We start from the raw sequence: 15,844 nt of genomic DNA, 5'->3' as shown, positions 1-15,844 counted from the left end.
GCGGAATGTTTCAGATTTAACTGAAAGTCTGGCACTCCTGATAAGTCTTTTTAAATTCATATAATCTACAAAGCAGTAACACCTTTAGGTCATGAATGCCATGGATTAGATATGTGGGGTGCAGTTTTTTTCAGAACAAGGTTCATTGTTCTGAAAAATTGTCCAAGTGTTGAAAAATCAACCTCTACTGAGGGAAAAAAAGTATGCTTTTGGAATTAGTAAATGTTCACAATATAACTTTGGACTTGAATAATATAGCTATTTATCTACTGGGATATAAAATGTAATTATGTATAAATATTGCCCTTTAAACTGTGACAAGATGAGCATTACTGCTTTTGACAATATATAACCTTGCCATATCACACTGCAGTTCTTTGTATTGTTTTGCAACATTTCTCAGAAGCTAATGATATTAACTAGCATGTCAAACTGCCTTGTATTATGATGCACATTGCATCATTGATGAGACAGTGATTCCCATACCTAATACGTAGTGAACGTGATGTTTCAACCACTTCCTTTCAAAGTATACAGCAGCGATATAACCAAGAGCTGGTTAACATTCACTCTCATGGCTTGTGGCGAAAGTGAGGTGAAATGAATTACTGTTTTACCTGCCCATGATATTTTCAGAAAGGAAAATAAAATGCATATAAGGAATCATCTCATGGATTGCAATAAGTTGCATTCTGCTGCTTAGGGTGACCATAATTTTCACAAAGATCACACATTAAATGGCAGAAGTGAGAGTCAGAGATCAAAAGAGGATTAGACATTCAACCAATTTGATTAATGTCATAATAGCAGGCCAAAGAGGATCATATCATCGCATAAACAAATTTGTCCATTAGTCTATACAGTGGGTTAACTCAAACTGCATTGAAAAAATCTTAAGCTCATATGATTAACTGCTGAAAAAAGGTCACCACTTCTAATGCAAAATGCTTCAGCCATTTCACTGAGTTACTGGTGGAAAATGTTACACAGAAAAAGTGCACTTTAAAAAAAAATAACAGTTTTAAAATAATCAATGATGAACACTGTCAAACTGGGAGTCTGTTGCTCACTGCTCTGGCCATTCGTTAACAACGTGCATAAAGGCCTCTGCTTTGAGCTCCACTATGTACGGCAGATACAAGACCGTACAGAGGTAAACCAATAGGTTGGTCGGTATACTACGAGCTTGAAATTAGCAATGCTTACATTTTACAAGTAAACAGCAGCATAAATACATGTTGACACGTACAGCTATAAAGCAGTCAGGTTAAAGCAACCGTTGAAGGCAAGACATGAATGTGGTTACAGTTGGCAGATGTTTGATTAATCTTAGTTAACCTACCTGGGTTCGGGTAGGATGATTTTCTTACTCGCCCGGGCCGCTGGAGTAGATTTACTCTTCTCCATCGCCATCAAATAGCTGACATCGGCGAGAACTGCTTCTAGGTCCGCCATCTTCAACCCCGGGTCGACCGAATCGATACAGAACCAGGCGCAGAAAGGTTCGGTGGGAATCAAATATGAGAAGGCGGTGGAATCAACAGCAAAATAGCTCGACGGCAGCGGCAATGCGGGAGTCCGGAGTGAGCATGGAGTCGAGCCTGACGGTTTTCCGATCTCAAAAAACAGTCATTGTGACAGATAATACAAGATTCACGCGAAGAGGGGAAAAAGACAGCGTCTCTACGGCAAGCGGCGTCTGCTGGTTAGTTGCTTCGTTTAAAAAAATGTATGAACAAAAGGGCAACAATTCCAAAATAATCGCAGTTAGATACTATAAGAGTATGGATACTATTGATTCGATTTTTCTTCTTCGGCCCCCACCCCCTTTCACATCGAGCTTACTGCGAGAACCCACCTGCTGGTTATGACTGTCAAAATCGAGCTAAGTGAGCAAACGTAAATTCACACATGAAAATATTGTTAGCTAGCTAGCTAATATAGCTAGCCTATGCAACCCTGACATAAACTGAAGTCCTCTTCTAACATCCGGATCTCTTAAATTTTGATGCGGTGCAAAAATAGCGCACAGTAAAATCCAATCTGATTAACAGTGAACACAACTATAACATCCGTATTCTTAAAAGGAAGTTCAGAGCTTAAAGTTATGCTAAAATCAAGAGCAAGCCAGCTCGCCACAAGGATTTACAAAAACGTATGGGCAACTACAATGTGCTCAAAATTTCAGTGAATTTAAAGACAAGACAATGCCAAATGTACCAGCTCACGGCAGACTAAATGTTCTTCTCCTTCCGATAAATTACTTCTCTGCCAAAGACGGAGCCAATGTTAGTTTCCTGTGGGTTACGGACCAGACCTTGCTGAAAAAAAAATAAAATAAAATAAAGGCTATGTCGAGGCGACGCAATCTGGTTAACTAGCTAAGCTAGCTCGCTAACTATCCTGTTTTGCAAAGGTAGCGAAACAGGCGTGTAAGCTGACTGGTTTAACAGCCACTACCTAAGCATTAACAGGCATTAACTGCAACTTTCACAAAATTGTACTAGCTAGCAACTGCATCTCGACTTTCAAGCCAGCTAACGCTACCGCTTCTCCATTTTCTTGGTTGACAACAGAGAAGGGTGTTGTTACGACAACTGTTCGTCCGACCAATTGAGTCCGTGAGGAAGGACAAGTAGGTTAACGTTACAAGCTCAACCAAACTGGCTATTTACAAACTAAATGCTAAAGCTCACAAGCCGCTAAGAAACCTCGCTAAAAATAAGTGACACAAAGTTGTAGCTTAAATCGTCTTACAGTTCCAACAATCTCATCACATATCGATTAGACCACAATACTCTGTAGTATTAGCTTTATAAGGCCTTTTCCTGAATGGTATGCCGCGCCAACTAACGTTTTCGCTTTATATTATTGCTTTATGACTGGCTACCTGATGGAGGGGGAGGGGGCGCTCGAAAAGGAAATTAGCCAGATAGCCAGCAAAACGTTAGCTTGCTTTGCGAGTTTCTCACAAAAAATCCTATGAAGCATGCATTAAAACGTGCCCCTGCAGGTTTGTGTTCAACGCCAAACTGTACGCTGTCAGCACACGCAAAACTGACTTTGTTAGTTAGCTAGCCAAAGCAACGTTGACCGCAGCAGCAATGTCCCTGGCTAGACAAACTTTTAAGTACTCTAAAACTACAAACTAACACTTGCGGAACATTTTCATGGCTAACACGCTTAGCTGTCTATCTTAGAAGCGACACCCGCCTCTTAGCTGGCTAGGTAGGTTAGCTAACTAACGAAACACTTATGTCTATGCTGTTGGGCTCTTACAATATTAAATTAGAAGTCGTGTCAAGGTAACATCTTAAATTGTAACACATCCAGCTTTCACTGTACATTCATCAACAAAAAAATAAACCATCTGTATATTTGCTTCTCATCTTCAAGAAACCCCCGAGTCTGCCGTTAGCATAACGCATCCGCATTCGGGTGGCTGAAATAGTCTTCCAACAGTACACAGTCGTCCGGCATAATTTATAAAAATCCGTACAATCTCAGACGATTTGCGCTTAGTCCGCTTGTATTAAGTCTCCAAAACGAAAACAATGCCCCGATATTTTGTCTCCTTATCCTGACGAAAGTAGCTATCTAAAGGACTCCGTTCGTATCTGCTTGCTTAAAGACCTCGCTCTAGCCTCCGTTCGTCGTGAAGTGGTTTCTCTACTGCTGTTCGTGGACGGGTAGCTGCGTTGGGAGCTGCACTTCCTCTCCGCGCAAACACGCTGTAAAACACGGCACTGGAGCACCGTCGAGTGGAGTGTGGGAGTCTAACAAAAAGCGCCATATTAGCTAAAGAAACCCTCGTTGTATCTTAAAACACAATACGTTCGTTTTTAAACTTAGACGATGTCCTATGTAGGTCTAAACTTGGAAGAAACTAAGAAAAACATTAATCAACTTATGCCCCTTATTTTTGCTGCTTTTCATTGATTTCCATTGTCACTAATTTAATTGATTTCGCTGATTTTTTGATGTTTTCATCTATTCTGTGTTGGCTTCATCTTAATTCTTAAACCTACTGTATGGCATGTGCTTTTACAAAGCGTGGTGTGTATTTTGGCTTTTGACAATATGGCTCCCTCTGATGGAAAATTCATGCAAGTCACATTTAAGCCAATGATTCGCTGTTCCATTCTTGGAGACTCTGTATTCTTGCAGTTTTCTGTTTCCCTCGTTCTAACAGAACTATCAGATCATCTATAAATCGGGTCTAATATGCTAAATCCGTGAGAACGTGAAATGGGGTCTCCGAGGCTGGGATGGAGAACTACTGCTTTAAAGCACAAACGTCCACAGACAGATTACAGCAGCAAGCGCCAGTTGTGGTAATGCACCAGTTCTTTGACATTTTGGAGAAAATAGTTTAGAACAAATACAATTCCAGATATTGCCTGTGGGTGCTTTCTGTATTCTGTATTTGTGTTTTATTTCGATGATGACAAACTAAAATTGAATGCCCTACTATCTCTAAGGTAGAGTAAAATATGGATCTGATGTATCAATTTTAACCTAAAGTTTGGAGCAATTGACAGAAGTTGACAAATACCAAGAGGTCGGTGAAGTTTAAGAAAGACGGTTTATTCAGCACTGGGCAATAGGGGGATAAGAGTTTTTTGAGGGGTAAGAGGCAGAGAAGGTTGGGTTACTGCTGGATACGGCGGATGGACTGGATCTGAGGAGTCTGACAGTGAGAGCCAAACTCCCTGAAGTGTTTGTACTCCCCAACGTGACGGTCACACTCCATGATGTACTGGTATCCACGGTAGCCAGGGTACTGGTAGCAGACAAAACTATGGGAAAAAGAAGACAGAAAAACAGGGATTACAAATGAAAAGCCTAAACCAAATCTCACATGCTTTACGTGAAAGCAGACCATTGGCTGCGAGTGATAAAGCAAGATCATAAGCACAATAAATGTAAGCATATAGAACAAATACTCACGCTCCAGAGTGGATGCGCATGGACCCCACTTCATTGTTGCACCAGCCCATGGCCTGCAGTGAGGGGTAGTCATCGCTTAGCTCTCCTTTACGACCCAGGTAGTTCTCCCTCTCATAGATTGTCATTCTGCACTCCCTGTGGTTCTTTAATGGTAAGAATACATGAAGAGTAAATAGTAAACAAGAGGAGAAAAAGTAAAACAGAGAAGTCTCAAAGACTGTTTCAAATCTGTTTTTTTTTTATAAGTTGCCCAAAAAAAACTATTTCCGGCATCTTAGAATAAAGCAACTATTGTTGCTACTTAGCAACCAGTGGTCGCTGGAATGACATAAATATGGAGAAAAACATGCTGTTATCAGGTTTAACACTATACAATGATTTTTAGCCGGTTAGATTGTGTAGTCAGAACTAATGGCACCTAAAAATAAAATGAGATGAGTCTTCTTGTACTGAAGAGCATGTTACTGTAAATATGCAGAAAAATTCAGAGTATGATCCTGTCTAATAACTAAATGACAAATTACAGGAATCACTGATTAAAGTAGGGAGAATATCCAGTAATTTATCACATAGTTGTCACACTCAGCATTGTTTATCAAAAATATTGTATATTTGTAATTACATGCTCAAGCTCAAGAGGACTAAAAAAATAATCAAAAGATTAAGCAGGTTCAGCTCATATCTGTTTCATTTACCTTAGAAGATGAAACGTGGGTCTATACGAAAGCTCAGAATAAAACAGTGATTGGGCTTTGAAAACTTACAGCACAGGAGATAGGCCTGAAGGAGGTCATCCTCTCAATGTGGTAAGCATTGCTTCCTCCAAAGGCATCACACTGAGGGTACTCTCCTCGCTCCAGCACAAACTGCTGGCCCTGATAAGAGGGGTGCTCATAGCCCACCCACCTATGAAGAGTTACTTATTAGAAGAAGAAGCAGGCCAAGGATTTAGCAAGGATTTTTCAGTATCATTAAGCTAGATAATACCCTTGTGTCTTAGTTCACAACTTAGTCCTGCCAAAACACATTCTACATGCAAGCACTCTTCCTTATATTTTCCTTTGTCACATAAACCCAGATTACTCAAACGGCTGCTATGTCCCATAGCTTTAAACCTGTTGAATTACAAGGATCTGAATGTACTTTAGTGACTGCACTTTAATTCCTCATGCTAACTATATAACTCCAATCAGAGGTGTCAGACTCCTATCTTGGAAGGCCACAGCACTGCAGAGTTTTGCATTCTACTTCATTAAACACACCTGAATCAATCAACAGCTAATTGACAAGGCATTCATGAGTTGCATTAAGTATGCTAAAGGAGAAAAAGGACTAATCTCTGCAGAGCTGTGATCCTCCACACTCTGACTGGTGGTGGGTATAGTGTAGTGGTTAACACTTCTGCCTTCTTCACTGTAGACTGGGGTTCAAACACCCTACACCATACCATTAAGAGTCCTTGGGCAAGACTCCTAACCCCACCTTGGCCTACCTGTGCAAAATGATCAAACTGTAAGTTGCTCTGGATAAAAGCATCTTCCAAATGCCGTAAATGTCAATTTGCAGGTTAAGATGAAATCAATGTGTAGTTACAGATTTAGTTTTCTAAGAAATGTACCATGGCAGCACTCCCAATAATAAATAACCAAATGGCACAAAACACTGTGACATGCACTTACGCTCCACTCTCTACCCTCAGTGAGCGAACACTCTCAAAGCCAAACTCCATAACATTGCAACACTCTGAGGTGAACTCATGATGGCGGCCCTGGAAGCACTCCTCATCATATACGATGATCTGGAAGATAGAGGTTGGGCACCTTTAAAAAAGACGCGCATTTTGGAGATGACTAATCAGACTGAAGCATTACTGTCATAGGCTTAATTTGCTATATGCCTAGAGATAAGCATATAGTGGACCTCTGACAGATATTTTTTTATTTACCAGACTTGAAGTCTACGAATTATATTATTTGGTAACATGACAAATTAGCAAGCATACCTTCCAGTGGCCAGAGAACTTGGTACAATGGTGAGACATCTTGGCTGTAGCAAAAATATATGTATATAAGTGTAATATAAGCAAATCATCATTTCTTTTTTCACAGATTCACATTTTTTGGGGTTTTCTTGCAAAAGGACAAATTAGTATCTCTAAGTCCCTTGTCATGTCATGTATTACTGGTAATACTTGTAATGGTAAGAAACACACCAGCATAAAACACTGTGCTAATAAATGCAAGAGGACTGCACACATGTGTGCATGGCATGGCATCTTCATATAATTAGTATACATGACTACCATAGGGCAAAAGCATCAGTAACAGCCAATGAAACAAATTACTCATAGCCTTTAAATACTGCTACCAACATGCAAGTAGATGACCAGCTAAATTAAGCCTTTGTGTCATAAAAAATTCATATGCCTACAAGCATGAACTGATTCCCTCACTTTTATCATTTGAGGGAAAAGCATGCCTTTTTGGCTAAATGAATAGTAGTGCCTGCCTGTATGCCTGTTTGAAAGCATTTCCAAGTTATTTAAAGACCCGGACAAGAACTATGTCAAGTTACAATGAGCCTACAGGCACTAGATGCTGCTCCTCACTCACTCCATCCTTGCCTAGCCACTGGGCTGGCTGCACAGTGCATTCATATAAGGGAGGTGGGGACAGAAAGTGGCTGTTGACCAGGGGAGGGGAGCCGAGGAGAGAGCGAAGAGAACTCACCTCGCTTCGATGGCCTTGGGACGTCCTGATGAGAGAGTGAAACCTGGCACGCGTGTCTACCCTTTTAAAGCCTCCCCTGGCAAAGGGCCCAGCTAAAAGCCCCGGCTCAGCAGCAAGGGAGGGGCCCGGGCATTGTGTTTGACAAAGGAGGGGTTAAATCTATAGAGCAGCAGAAGTGCAAACACCACACTATGTCCACGCTGGGGTTTCCATGGTAGCCGAGACACAAGATACATATATGCAGGACACATGTTGCATGAACATCCTGGCCCAGAAAGACTGTGAGAATGGCATGTGGAGGATGAAAAGGTGGAGCTGAGGCTTTCTCACGTATTGTCTTTGCTCTGCAGCCAAGTGCTTCAATGGGGAGGTCACGATCATTGTTGCTCTGTGAATATACACACAAGTGCGCCCCACTGAAAACAATGTCTGAGTGAGGGGAGGTTACCATTAGCCCTCCATGCTGTAACATGCATCATAGAGAGCTTACTGTAATAAAACTGCTAAAAACAAGTGATTTGAAATAACTTTCTACTCTTTCCATTTCTAGGACCACAAAACGCACATCCACAGGGATTTAGCAAAGGTTCCAAGAAAGCAAAAGGAAATTTATGGGAGGTGATATTTTACTCATGGTTTGATTTACAATGATTTTCTCTAGATCAAAATAGCATTCATGAGAAGTTCAAATACTAGCAAACTTGGCATTGAATAACCTTAGCTAGCCAAACATTTTGGTAATTTTTAAGTGAATAGATTCAAATATATGTTTAATTGTGGCTACAGTTTTTGTGCACATTTACTGTAATTAATTTCCACTTCTCTTTTTATATAAACATATAGGCTGATCTTGCTATTAATACATGCACACATGCAAAAGTCAGAAATCACCTTTCAGTCTACTAACGTCCAGTCAAAACAGCATTTAAGTACAAATGATTATTTATACCTTTGAGTAGAGTTAATATAAGAAAATCCACTAGCATAAGAAAAATGAAATAAGTGGAAAAAACTGTTTAAACTTGTATAAGAATTATTAAAGATATAATGAAAACGGCACTGATGAAAATGAGACCACCAAACCTGTAACCATCAGATAAACAGTACTCATATATTTCATCATTGAGGGATAGGAGAGAATCAAGCTCCATATTTGCTTCAGATATGAAAATAAAATGCTCCGGTTCTTCCATCCATCCTTTCACTGTTAGAGAATAACTCAATACTGTGGGGCTGACATGATGTGTAGCTGTCAAGACAGAGAAAAAGAAACAGAAAAAGCGAGGAAAACTTGCATAGAATAATTGATTGACATCACTGAATGTGTTTAGGATTACTTGGACCGTGAGGAGCAGAACATGCATCCACTTGGAGGTATGGAAAAATATCCCTGCAGAATGAGCCTGAAGTCCTCTGAAAAGAATGGAGCCTGTAAGAAAGACAAAGGGTGGATACACTAAATGCTGAAAAAATGTTATTACATTTAAGTATTGAGGCTTCTGTGTAATTTTCTGTTACATATATGTTTTCTGCTGTTTTCTTGACTTGTACTTAATGGCCACTTTGACAGGAAATTACATAAATGAAGGGTAATCTTTGACTTTTGCACGGTACTTTAGGTGCCGAGGAGCTAATAGGATACACTCTAGCTGATAAGAAGCTTTTGCTAGAATATGGCAATCAATACTAAATTGTATATGAAAATGAAAACATTAATTACCTGTCTACTGTGCTGTAATCATTTTTTGTATCAATAAATGTGTAACTGTACATGCTGTATTCCATTTCATATATTACATTTCTGTGTTCCATTTCTATTCCAGTTTGAGGATACTGCCACCTTCTTGATAAAGTGTTATGTTTGTTGTTTTTTATTTTCTTTTTATGCCATATCTTGTTATCAGTTAAATGTAGTATCCCTTGATTAAGTTTTAATATGCCCTTTTGTAACCATATTTGCTCTCCTTTTACTTGGCCTCAATAAAATATTTATACATGTAAAAGCATTGACAAATGGTCTATTGAACGTTGATTTTCATCAGTGTTAGATTTTGGACAAGGGTGAGGGTTAGGCCATGAGCTGATGTTAAAGGGTATAGTCAAGGTTTAAGGTTAAGGTAAATAAAGTTAAATGCTGTAAGTCATGTACAGTGGTCTATCTAAATAATGTTAGCCCATGTTAAACTAAAGGGTAAAACAGTATTCTTAAGAATAAAATATTAAGCTTTAGTAAATACTTAAACACACTTCCATCAGTTGTGCTATGGCTAATACTCAGCTCCTCCTACACTAGTAAAAAATTGTGTTTTAACTTAAAGTTAGTAACCTGACTGCATTCAAATTTTGAGTTCAATGAATTCCAAATAAAACCAGAAGACTTTTGATACGTTAACATGATACAATTAGAAGTTCCATTACCTCAAAATTATAAGACAAACTGGTTACTTATTTTTTTAAGTTAAAACAACAAATAATTTTCACAATGTAGATACAGCTGTACTGTATGTTTTACATTCTAGGGAATTAGTTATGTGTTCAAACATGTAACCTTATTCATGCTTCATACTTCTCCATTGCTCAATTCATGTTTTTTTTTGCAATATAACCACTACCATGCTGTCTTGCCCTCTTTTGTCTTTCCATGTTTCTGTCTGTGTCTGCCTTTATTCATTTTTCCTATGTGTCTTGTTGTTCCATGTGCTTTTGTTTATGTGGCCCATGTGCTGTTGTTCTGGTCTTTGACTCCTCCCAGTCCTGCCTGCTTGTTGTCTGTCTCACCTGTTTGTAGTCTTTAGTCCTGCCCTCTCATAGCCTCAGGTGTTTCCGGTTTGTTCCCTGTGTGTTTATTGTACAACAATGTGTATAACCCCTGGTTGTGTGCTTGGTGTTGTGTTGTTACAGGCCCTGTTTTGGTTATATATTTGCTATCCATTTTGTCATTAGTGTTCCTTTTTTGTTTAGTAACTCTTCTAGATTAATTTCCTTCATCTCTTCCAACATTACAACAGCAATAATAACAATGTATATCTTGGTTTACAGCCTTACTTAAGCATTGTATACACTAGCTTTCAAATTCTAGCTGAGCACAATAATTACATTGCAAACACAACTATGCTATACTCCACTCTATATATTGATTTCATTCAGTATATGCAAATATTGTTGCTGTCTAAACAAAACCTTCTATCTCCAAAACGATAACATTACAGAAGACGGAGAAATACATATTTTTAACATAACTCGATGTAACCAGACTTCTTTGCAAGCAATTTTTAGCCATTTTTTTAATCCATTCATCATGAAATTTGGACACAATGAAAAGGAAAATAAAGGCTTTTAAAATTATGTCAAAAACTGAAAAATGACAAAAATGGAGATACAATGTTTTGTTCTATATCTGCGATATGTTTTTAAAGTACCTACAGTGTACATTTCTGCATAGAAACATGTGAAACATGTTTTATTTTTACATTTAAAACTACTGTATTAATGCTGTTTCCATATTATTTTAGTTACTTTTGCCTCTATTTATCTAGCTTTCTTGTGATATAACTTTAATTTCTAGGTGTTGTAATTGTTTTCCTCTAAACTGAAAACTGGTGTTGCTTAGATATTCTCGCAGGAAGGCAAGTCTCATACATTTGTTGTTAAGTCACATGGTCCACCTGGTAAGTGTAGAATACAACTATAGTCTATAACATAATAGTCTATAACATAATACCAAAATAGTAATCTAAAAAAAGCAGTGAAATCAGTGTTCAAATGAAAGTTAAAATTCTATTTAATCATCTTATAAATTGTCCTTCAGTGTTTGCAACAACATCCTTACATTCTGTACAACAATGCGGCCCTTCCACAAATAGCACCACTCCAAAATAGATGAGAACATGTAAGCCAGCTATTTAAGACTTGAGATTTTCTGATTAGTAAACTAAGAGGAATAATGAACAGTTAAACAGGGTCAAATTTCTGCAATTTCCTTCAAATCTATTTTATCCATAGTATTTATTTTAATTTTCTAAATGTATTAACCTGTTCAGCAGTTATATTTTCTGTTTGGAAAAGTCTTTCAGGATCAAAAATTTTACCAAAGCAGATGCTCTTAGTCAAACTTAGAGCAGCACAGGGAGACGGCATAGGGAAAAGGATTAGTACATCCTAACCTATGGCCTACACATTCTTCTTGTCCATAAGCAACCTATGGTGTACAGCACTACCATGTAGAGGAAAGTGCCATTGTCAGGGCTTTCCATTGACAGTAAAGTGCTTACAGACAATGGGGCAGAGCTTTCTGGGCAATGGGATGACCCTATGGCTTTAGCACAAACCAACTCTGATGACGGGGGTGTTTCTATTGTATGCCAAGCCCCTCCATACTCCCCTTGCCAGAGTATAAAAGATGAGGCACAGGACTGAGGGGGCAGCACGAGCCAGCCAGCTCCGCACGGCACAGCTGTACTCAAGCAGGTAAGCAGCCAGCAAGCGCAAATGGATCCAGCAAAAAAGGGCACTGTTCCCACTCATTCTCCAGTTGGGAGTCCAATCACCCTGTGCCTTAGTTTTGAGGGCAATCATAATTCATGGAAGCAATAGATCATTTAGCTGCTCTGGATCACATTTCTTTTCTTAATTTAGGCAATGGTATCTGCCATTTGAAATATATAACCCAAATCCTATCATGACTCATTCCATCTCCATCTATATTTACTGGGTCTTTACAAGGATCAACCCTCTCCCATTTATTTGTTGGCCCACTATGGATGTTTGGAGTTCATCCATTAAGTCCCATGGCCTTTTCTACTCTTTGCTCTATCCCACAGACTCTTTTGAACCCCATCACCATGTCTCAGACTGCCAAGTCCACCTCCAACCAGGGCACTGATGCCAAGGACAAGGGAACTCCTGCCCCTGCTCCCTCCAGCAAGGCCACCAAGACTGGAGATCCCGCCATGGGTAACTACAGAGTAAGTACTTTAGTTCAAATGCTTCTGCCACCATTTTAACTAGAATTATTTTCTGACTACAATCAAGATAAAACTGTATTGTTGATTGTATCTCAGATGCAAGTTACTCAGTATCATTTATCTAAAAGAAATCCTGAACTGAAAAAGTCCAATATATGTTTGACAGGGTAAGTGTTTTGTGCATTTACATATCTGTGGACTATAGTGGATAAATCTTTACACCTTCTCCCACAGATCATGCTGTTTGACCAGGAGAACTTCCAGGGCAGGATGATGGAGGTCCAGAATGAGTGCATGAACGTTTGTGACCGTGGCATGGACAGAGTCCGCAGTATCATTGTGGAGTGCGGCCCGTAAGTTACAGACTAGATCACTTTCTATTTATGAAATGTCTCCTGAATGTTTATCTTGATAGCTGAAGTGAAAACAACAGCCAAGATGGCCATAGTAGTTACTTTCTTTTATAAATACTGCATTTTGACAGTGCTGTTTTTCATCTTGTATTTATGTCATTGTTCCTCTGCTCTTTTCTCTTATGACCTTGGCCACCTGATGACATTCCTTGTAAATTTCTGTCTTGGACTCCCCTCTCCCTGTTGTCTTTCTCTTCAGCTTTGTTGCCTTTGAGCAGACTAACTTCCGTGGGGAGATGTTCATCCTGGAGAAGGGAGAGTATCCTCGCTGGGATACCTGGTCAAACAGCTACCGCAGTGACTGTCTCATGTCCCTCAGGCCCATCCGCATGGTAAGACACAACACAATCTTTAAAATAGAGGTGGGTTATTTGGAGTGTTGCCATAAAATAATCATGAAGGGTTCTAATGGGTGGGTCTTTGCAAGTGTGAAGAACTTTTTTTTAAAAAGTTTAAAGAATTTCCATCTGATTTTAATTATGATTTATTCCTGGAACTGCATCTCCAAGCCAAGAACAGTTAGAAAAGTTTTTAAGAACTCAGCACTCTGTCCCATAAATACTTGCCTTTATTTATCTTCTCACTTTAAACCTCTTTTCTGTTCCACAATAAAGGACCCCATGGAGCACAAGATCTGCCTGTACGAGTTTCCTGACTTCCAGGGCAACAAGATGGAGATCCAGGAGGATGATGTCCCTACCCTCTGGGCGCACGGTTTCTGTGACAGAGTGGGCAGCGTGAGAGTTCCTGGTGGAGCGTGAGTATCACCAATTTGTAATAAAGCTCAACATCATTCAAGGCAGAATCACTACAAAGTTTTTCACACATCACAAGTCCAAAACAATAACTCTTAAAATGCCTCATTTTGTTATGTGAATACTGACACATTCTCTATTTCCTAATTTAGTTGGGTGGGATACCAGTACCCTGGCTACAGAGGCTACCAGTATCTGTTTGAGTGCGGCGACTACAGACACTACAATGAGTTTTGTGCCTTCCAGCCACAGATTCAGTCCATGCGCCGTGTGAGGGACATGCAGTTCCACCAGCGCGGTTGCTTCACCTTGACCGCTGCTAAACAGTGAAACAGTCCTCCTACAGACCTGTGGCAGAAAAACTAGCCTTCTCATGGCGCTTTTTATCCCCTCTCCCAAACCTTCCCTCTGACTCTCCCTGAGAATAGATTGATATAAATTGTACCAGACATCTGACTCTCTTTTTATGATGCCAATAATAAACATGTTTTGGAAAATTGACTTTCTACGCAGAGTTTTTTTTATTTAAACTATTGGTAGGCTATTCTTGTTGGGCAAATTTGATAGTCTTAAAGTAGCTTTCTTTCTTTTTTTTTGGGAAAGAATGAAGTCCAATACATTTGATCTTATATCTTTTCAGGGGCACATAACTGGAACTGAATAAAAACAATATTAAATATCATGAATCAAAAGATTTACTTGATAAACATAGTATTTAGCAAATTATTATTACCATTTGCACATGTAAGAAACATAGTTCAAGATGGGTCATCCTAAAAAACCTGCTTCAAAACATGTCAATAAATATTTGAATGTCCTAAGCATCACATAGATAAAGCATATGCTGTACTGTGGCACCAGTGTAGCAAAGAACATTTTTGCACCCATAAATGCTCTTTTATCAAACAAGTACTTCAAAGATCTCCCCAACCCAGCACTAATCCAACAGAAACCCAGAGATGTGGTAACTCAGGAGGACATCACACACATGGAGGGTCAACAAACACGCACACAAAGCCCACCCTCCACAAACACAACAACAGTTTTTAAAATAGCCTACTACATGCTGCTTGCCTACTGCTTGTACCCAAATGTATTAAGTAGTATGGACTATGTGGCCAACATGAGTTTCACCAGTATGTCAAAGATACCCGGCTGGCATACTGCTCCAGGAAAACATATAAAGAGCATCCCAAATATAAAAATATAGAGCATCCCAAAAGTCAATGTTGTGATTTCAAGGAGATGTAATTGCCTGGATATCTTTAATAGCCATGGATTAAATATTTCCAGATGTTAAAAACGGCAAGATGAAAGAAATTTATTTGCACTCATTGATGCTGAAGTCCCACCAGTTTTCTCAGCTGGTCTTGAGGTGGGTTTGCTTACTCTGTCTATTTAAGTTTAAGTTCAGCATTAGCTTTTCAGGCTTGCATGTGGAGCCACACTGCTTATTGTTCAGTCAAACTAGCTCCTATTACCCACTTCCAGTGAAATGATAATGAGATGACACTACAGAGGGAAACATGTTTACCACAAAGGTGAAACCAAAGCTTAAATTTTTTAAAGTTTATTGTTAGCTTTGAAGATAAAACAGCATCCTGCTGTCTGTATGGAATGACTTGATCAAAGTATAAAAACACTAAAAGTGGCTAGCAACAATTGATTTGATTAGCTTTGATTAGAGGGCTGAGGAAAATGGGGCAGGTCTTAAGATGGTCTGATTGGCTCAGTCCATGATGGTGGCAGGATAATCGCATTTCTTCCCTTTAGTATAGTACACAGCTTCATAGTTCAGTATACTACTACAGAAAGTAGCATGCTGTATACAGTGCTGGTACAGTGTACAGTACACACTATGCTATTTGGAACACTGACAACAACTAGTACTACAGCAGTCCATTTTTAGCCCAGAGTGTAGCACCTCACGCAGATCGGGGTGTCACAATAGTATTTTAAAGTTTGGTTTTTTTTTTACCCTAATTCTCCTTATTGCAATATGTCCACATATCATTCATTACCAATAGCTGCCA

The 15,844-nt window shown here is 39.2% G+C and overlaps 3 protein-coding genes across 5 annotated transcripts in view; 1 reads left to right on the top strand and 2 right to left on the bottom strand.

Annotated features, from left to right (window-relative positions):
- grk3 (G protein-coupled receptor kinase 3) overlaps positions 1-3,691 on the bottom strand; it is a 57,470-nt gene extending 53,779 nt beyond the window's left edge. The window contains exon 1 of the mRNA XM_017693761.2: positions 1,343-3,691. Coding sequence (XP_017549250.1) covers positions 1,343-1,455 — 113 coding nt within the window. The 5' untranslated portion in view covers positions 1,456-3,691. The remainder of the gene's footprint in view (positions 1-1,342) is intronic.
- Positions 1,568-14,312, top strand: crybb1 (crystallin, beta B1). Of its 3 annotated transcripts, none has more exons than XM_037547017.1 (6): positions 1,568-1,705; positions 12,500-12,632; positions 12,878-12,996; positions 13,256-13,388; positions 13,671-13,813; positions 13,964-14,312. In XM_037547017.1, the coding sequence occupies exons 2-6, from the start codon at positions 12,561-12,563 to the stop codon at positions 14,139-14,141; spliced, it is 645 nt and encodes a 214-aa protein (XP_037402914.1). In that variant the 5' UTR covers positions 1,568-1,705; positions 12,500-12,560; the 3' UTR covers positions 14,142-14,312. The 3 variants fall into 3 exon arrangements, with proteins under 3 accessions (XP_037402914.1, XP_037402913.1, XP_017549072.1); XM_037547016.1 differs by having other exon boundaries at positions 12,500-12,643; XM_017693583.2 differs by lacking the exon at positions 1,568-1,705 and adding an exon at positions 12,041-12,146 and having other exon boundaries at positions 12,500-12,643.
- Positions 4,567-7,701, bottom strand: cryba4 (crystallin, beta A4). Its single transcript, XM_017693584.1, has 6 exons — positions 7,680-7,701; positions 6,953-6,996; positions 6,630-6,748; positions 5,715-5,856; positions 4,951-5,093; positions 4,567-4,799 (listed from the first exon to the last, which is right to left on the bottom strand). Exons 2-6 carry the CDS (start codon positions 6,989-6,991, stop codon positions 4,652-4,654), a joined length of 591 nt encoding a protein of 196 aa, XP_017549073.1. The 5' UTR covers positions 6,992-6,996; positions 7,680-7,701; the 3' UTR covers positions 4,567-4,651.
- Positions 14,313-15,844: the final 1,532 nt, after the last annotated feature.

This window comes from Pygocentrus nattereri, chromosome 18, assembly GCF_015220715.1.
Source record: "Pygocentrus nattereri isolate fPygNat1 chromosome 18, fPygNat1.pri, whole genome shotgun sequence".
Taxonomy (NCBI): Eukaryota; Metazoa; Chordata; class Actinopteri; order Characiformes; family Serrasalmidae; genus Pygocentrus; species Pygocentrus nattereri.
This window is presented reverse-complemented; position numbering and strand designations above follow the sequence as displayed.

Excerpts from the sequence above, each read along its gene's own strand:
- cryba4 (XM_017693584.1), bottom strand. The coding sequence starts at position 6,991 with ATGTCTCACCATTGTACCAAGTTCTCTGGCCACTGGAAG. Across the intron at positions 5,094-5,714 it reads TCAGGCCTATCTCCTGTGCT|AACCACAGGGAGTGCAGAAT; the intron begins GTAAGTTTTCAA and ends TTACCATTAAAG. Across the intron at positions 4,800-4,950 it reads ATGCGCATCCACTCTGGAGC|TTTTGTCTGCTACCAGTACC; the intron begins GTGAGTATTTGT and ends TTTTTCCCATAG.
- crybb1 (XM_037547016.1), top strand. The coding sequence starts at position 12,521 with ATGTCTCAGACTGCCAAGTCCACCTCCAACCAGGGCACTGATGCCAAG. Across the intron at positions 13,389-13,670 it reads CCCTCAGGCCCATCCGCATG|GACCCCATGGAGCACAAGAT; the intron begins GTAAGACACAAC and ends TCCACAATAAAG. Across the intron at positions 13,814-13,963 it reads GTGAGAGTTCCTGGTGGAGC|TTGGGTGGGATACCAGTACC; the intron begins GTGAGTATCACC and ends TTCCTAATTTAG.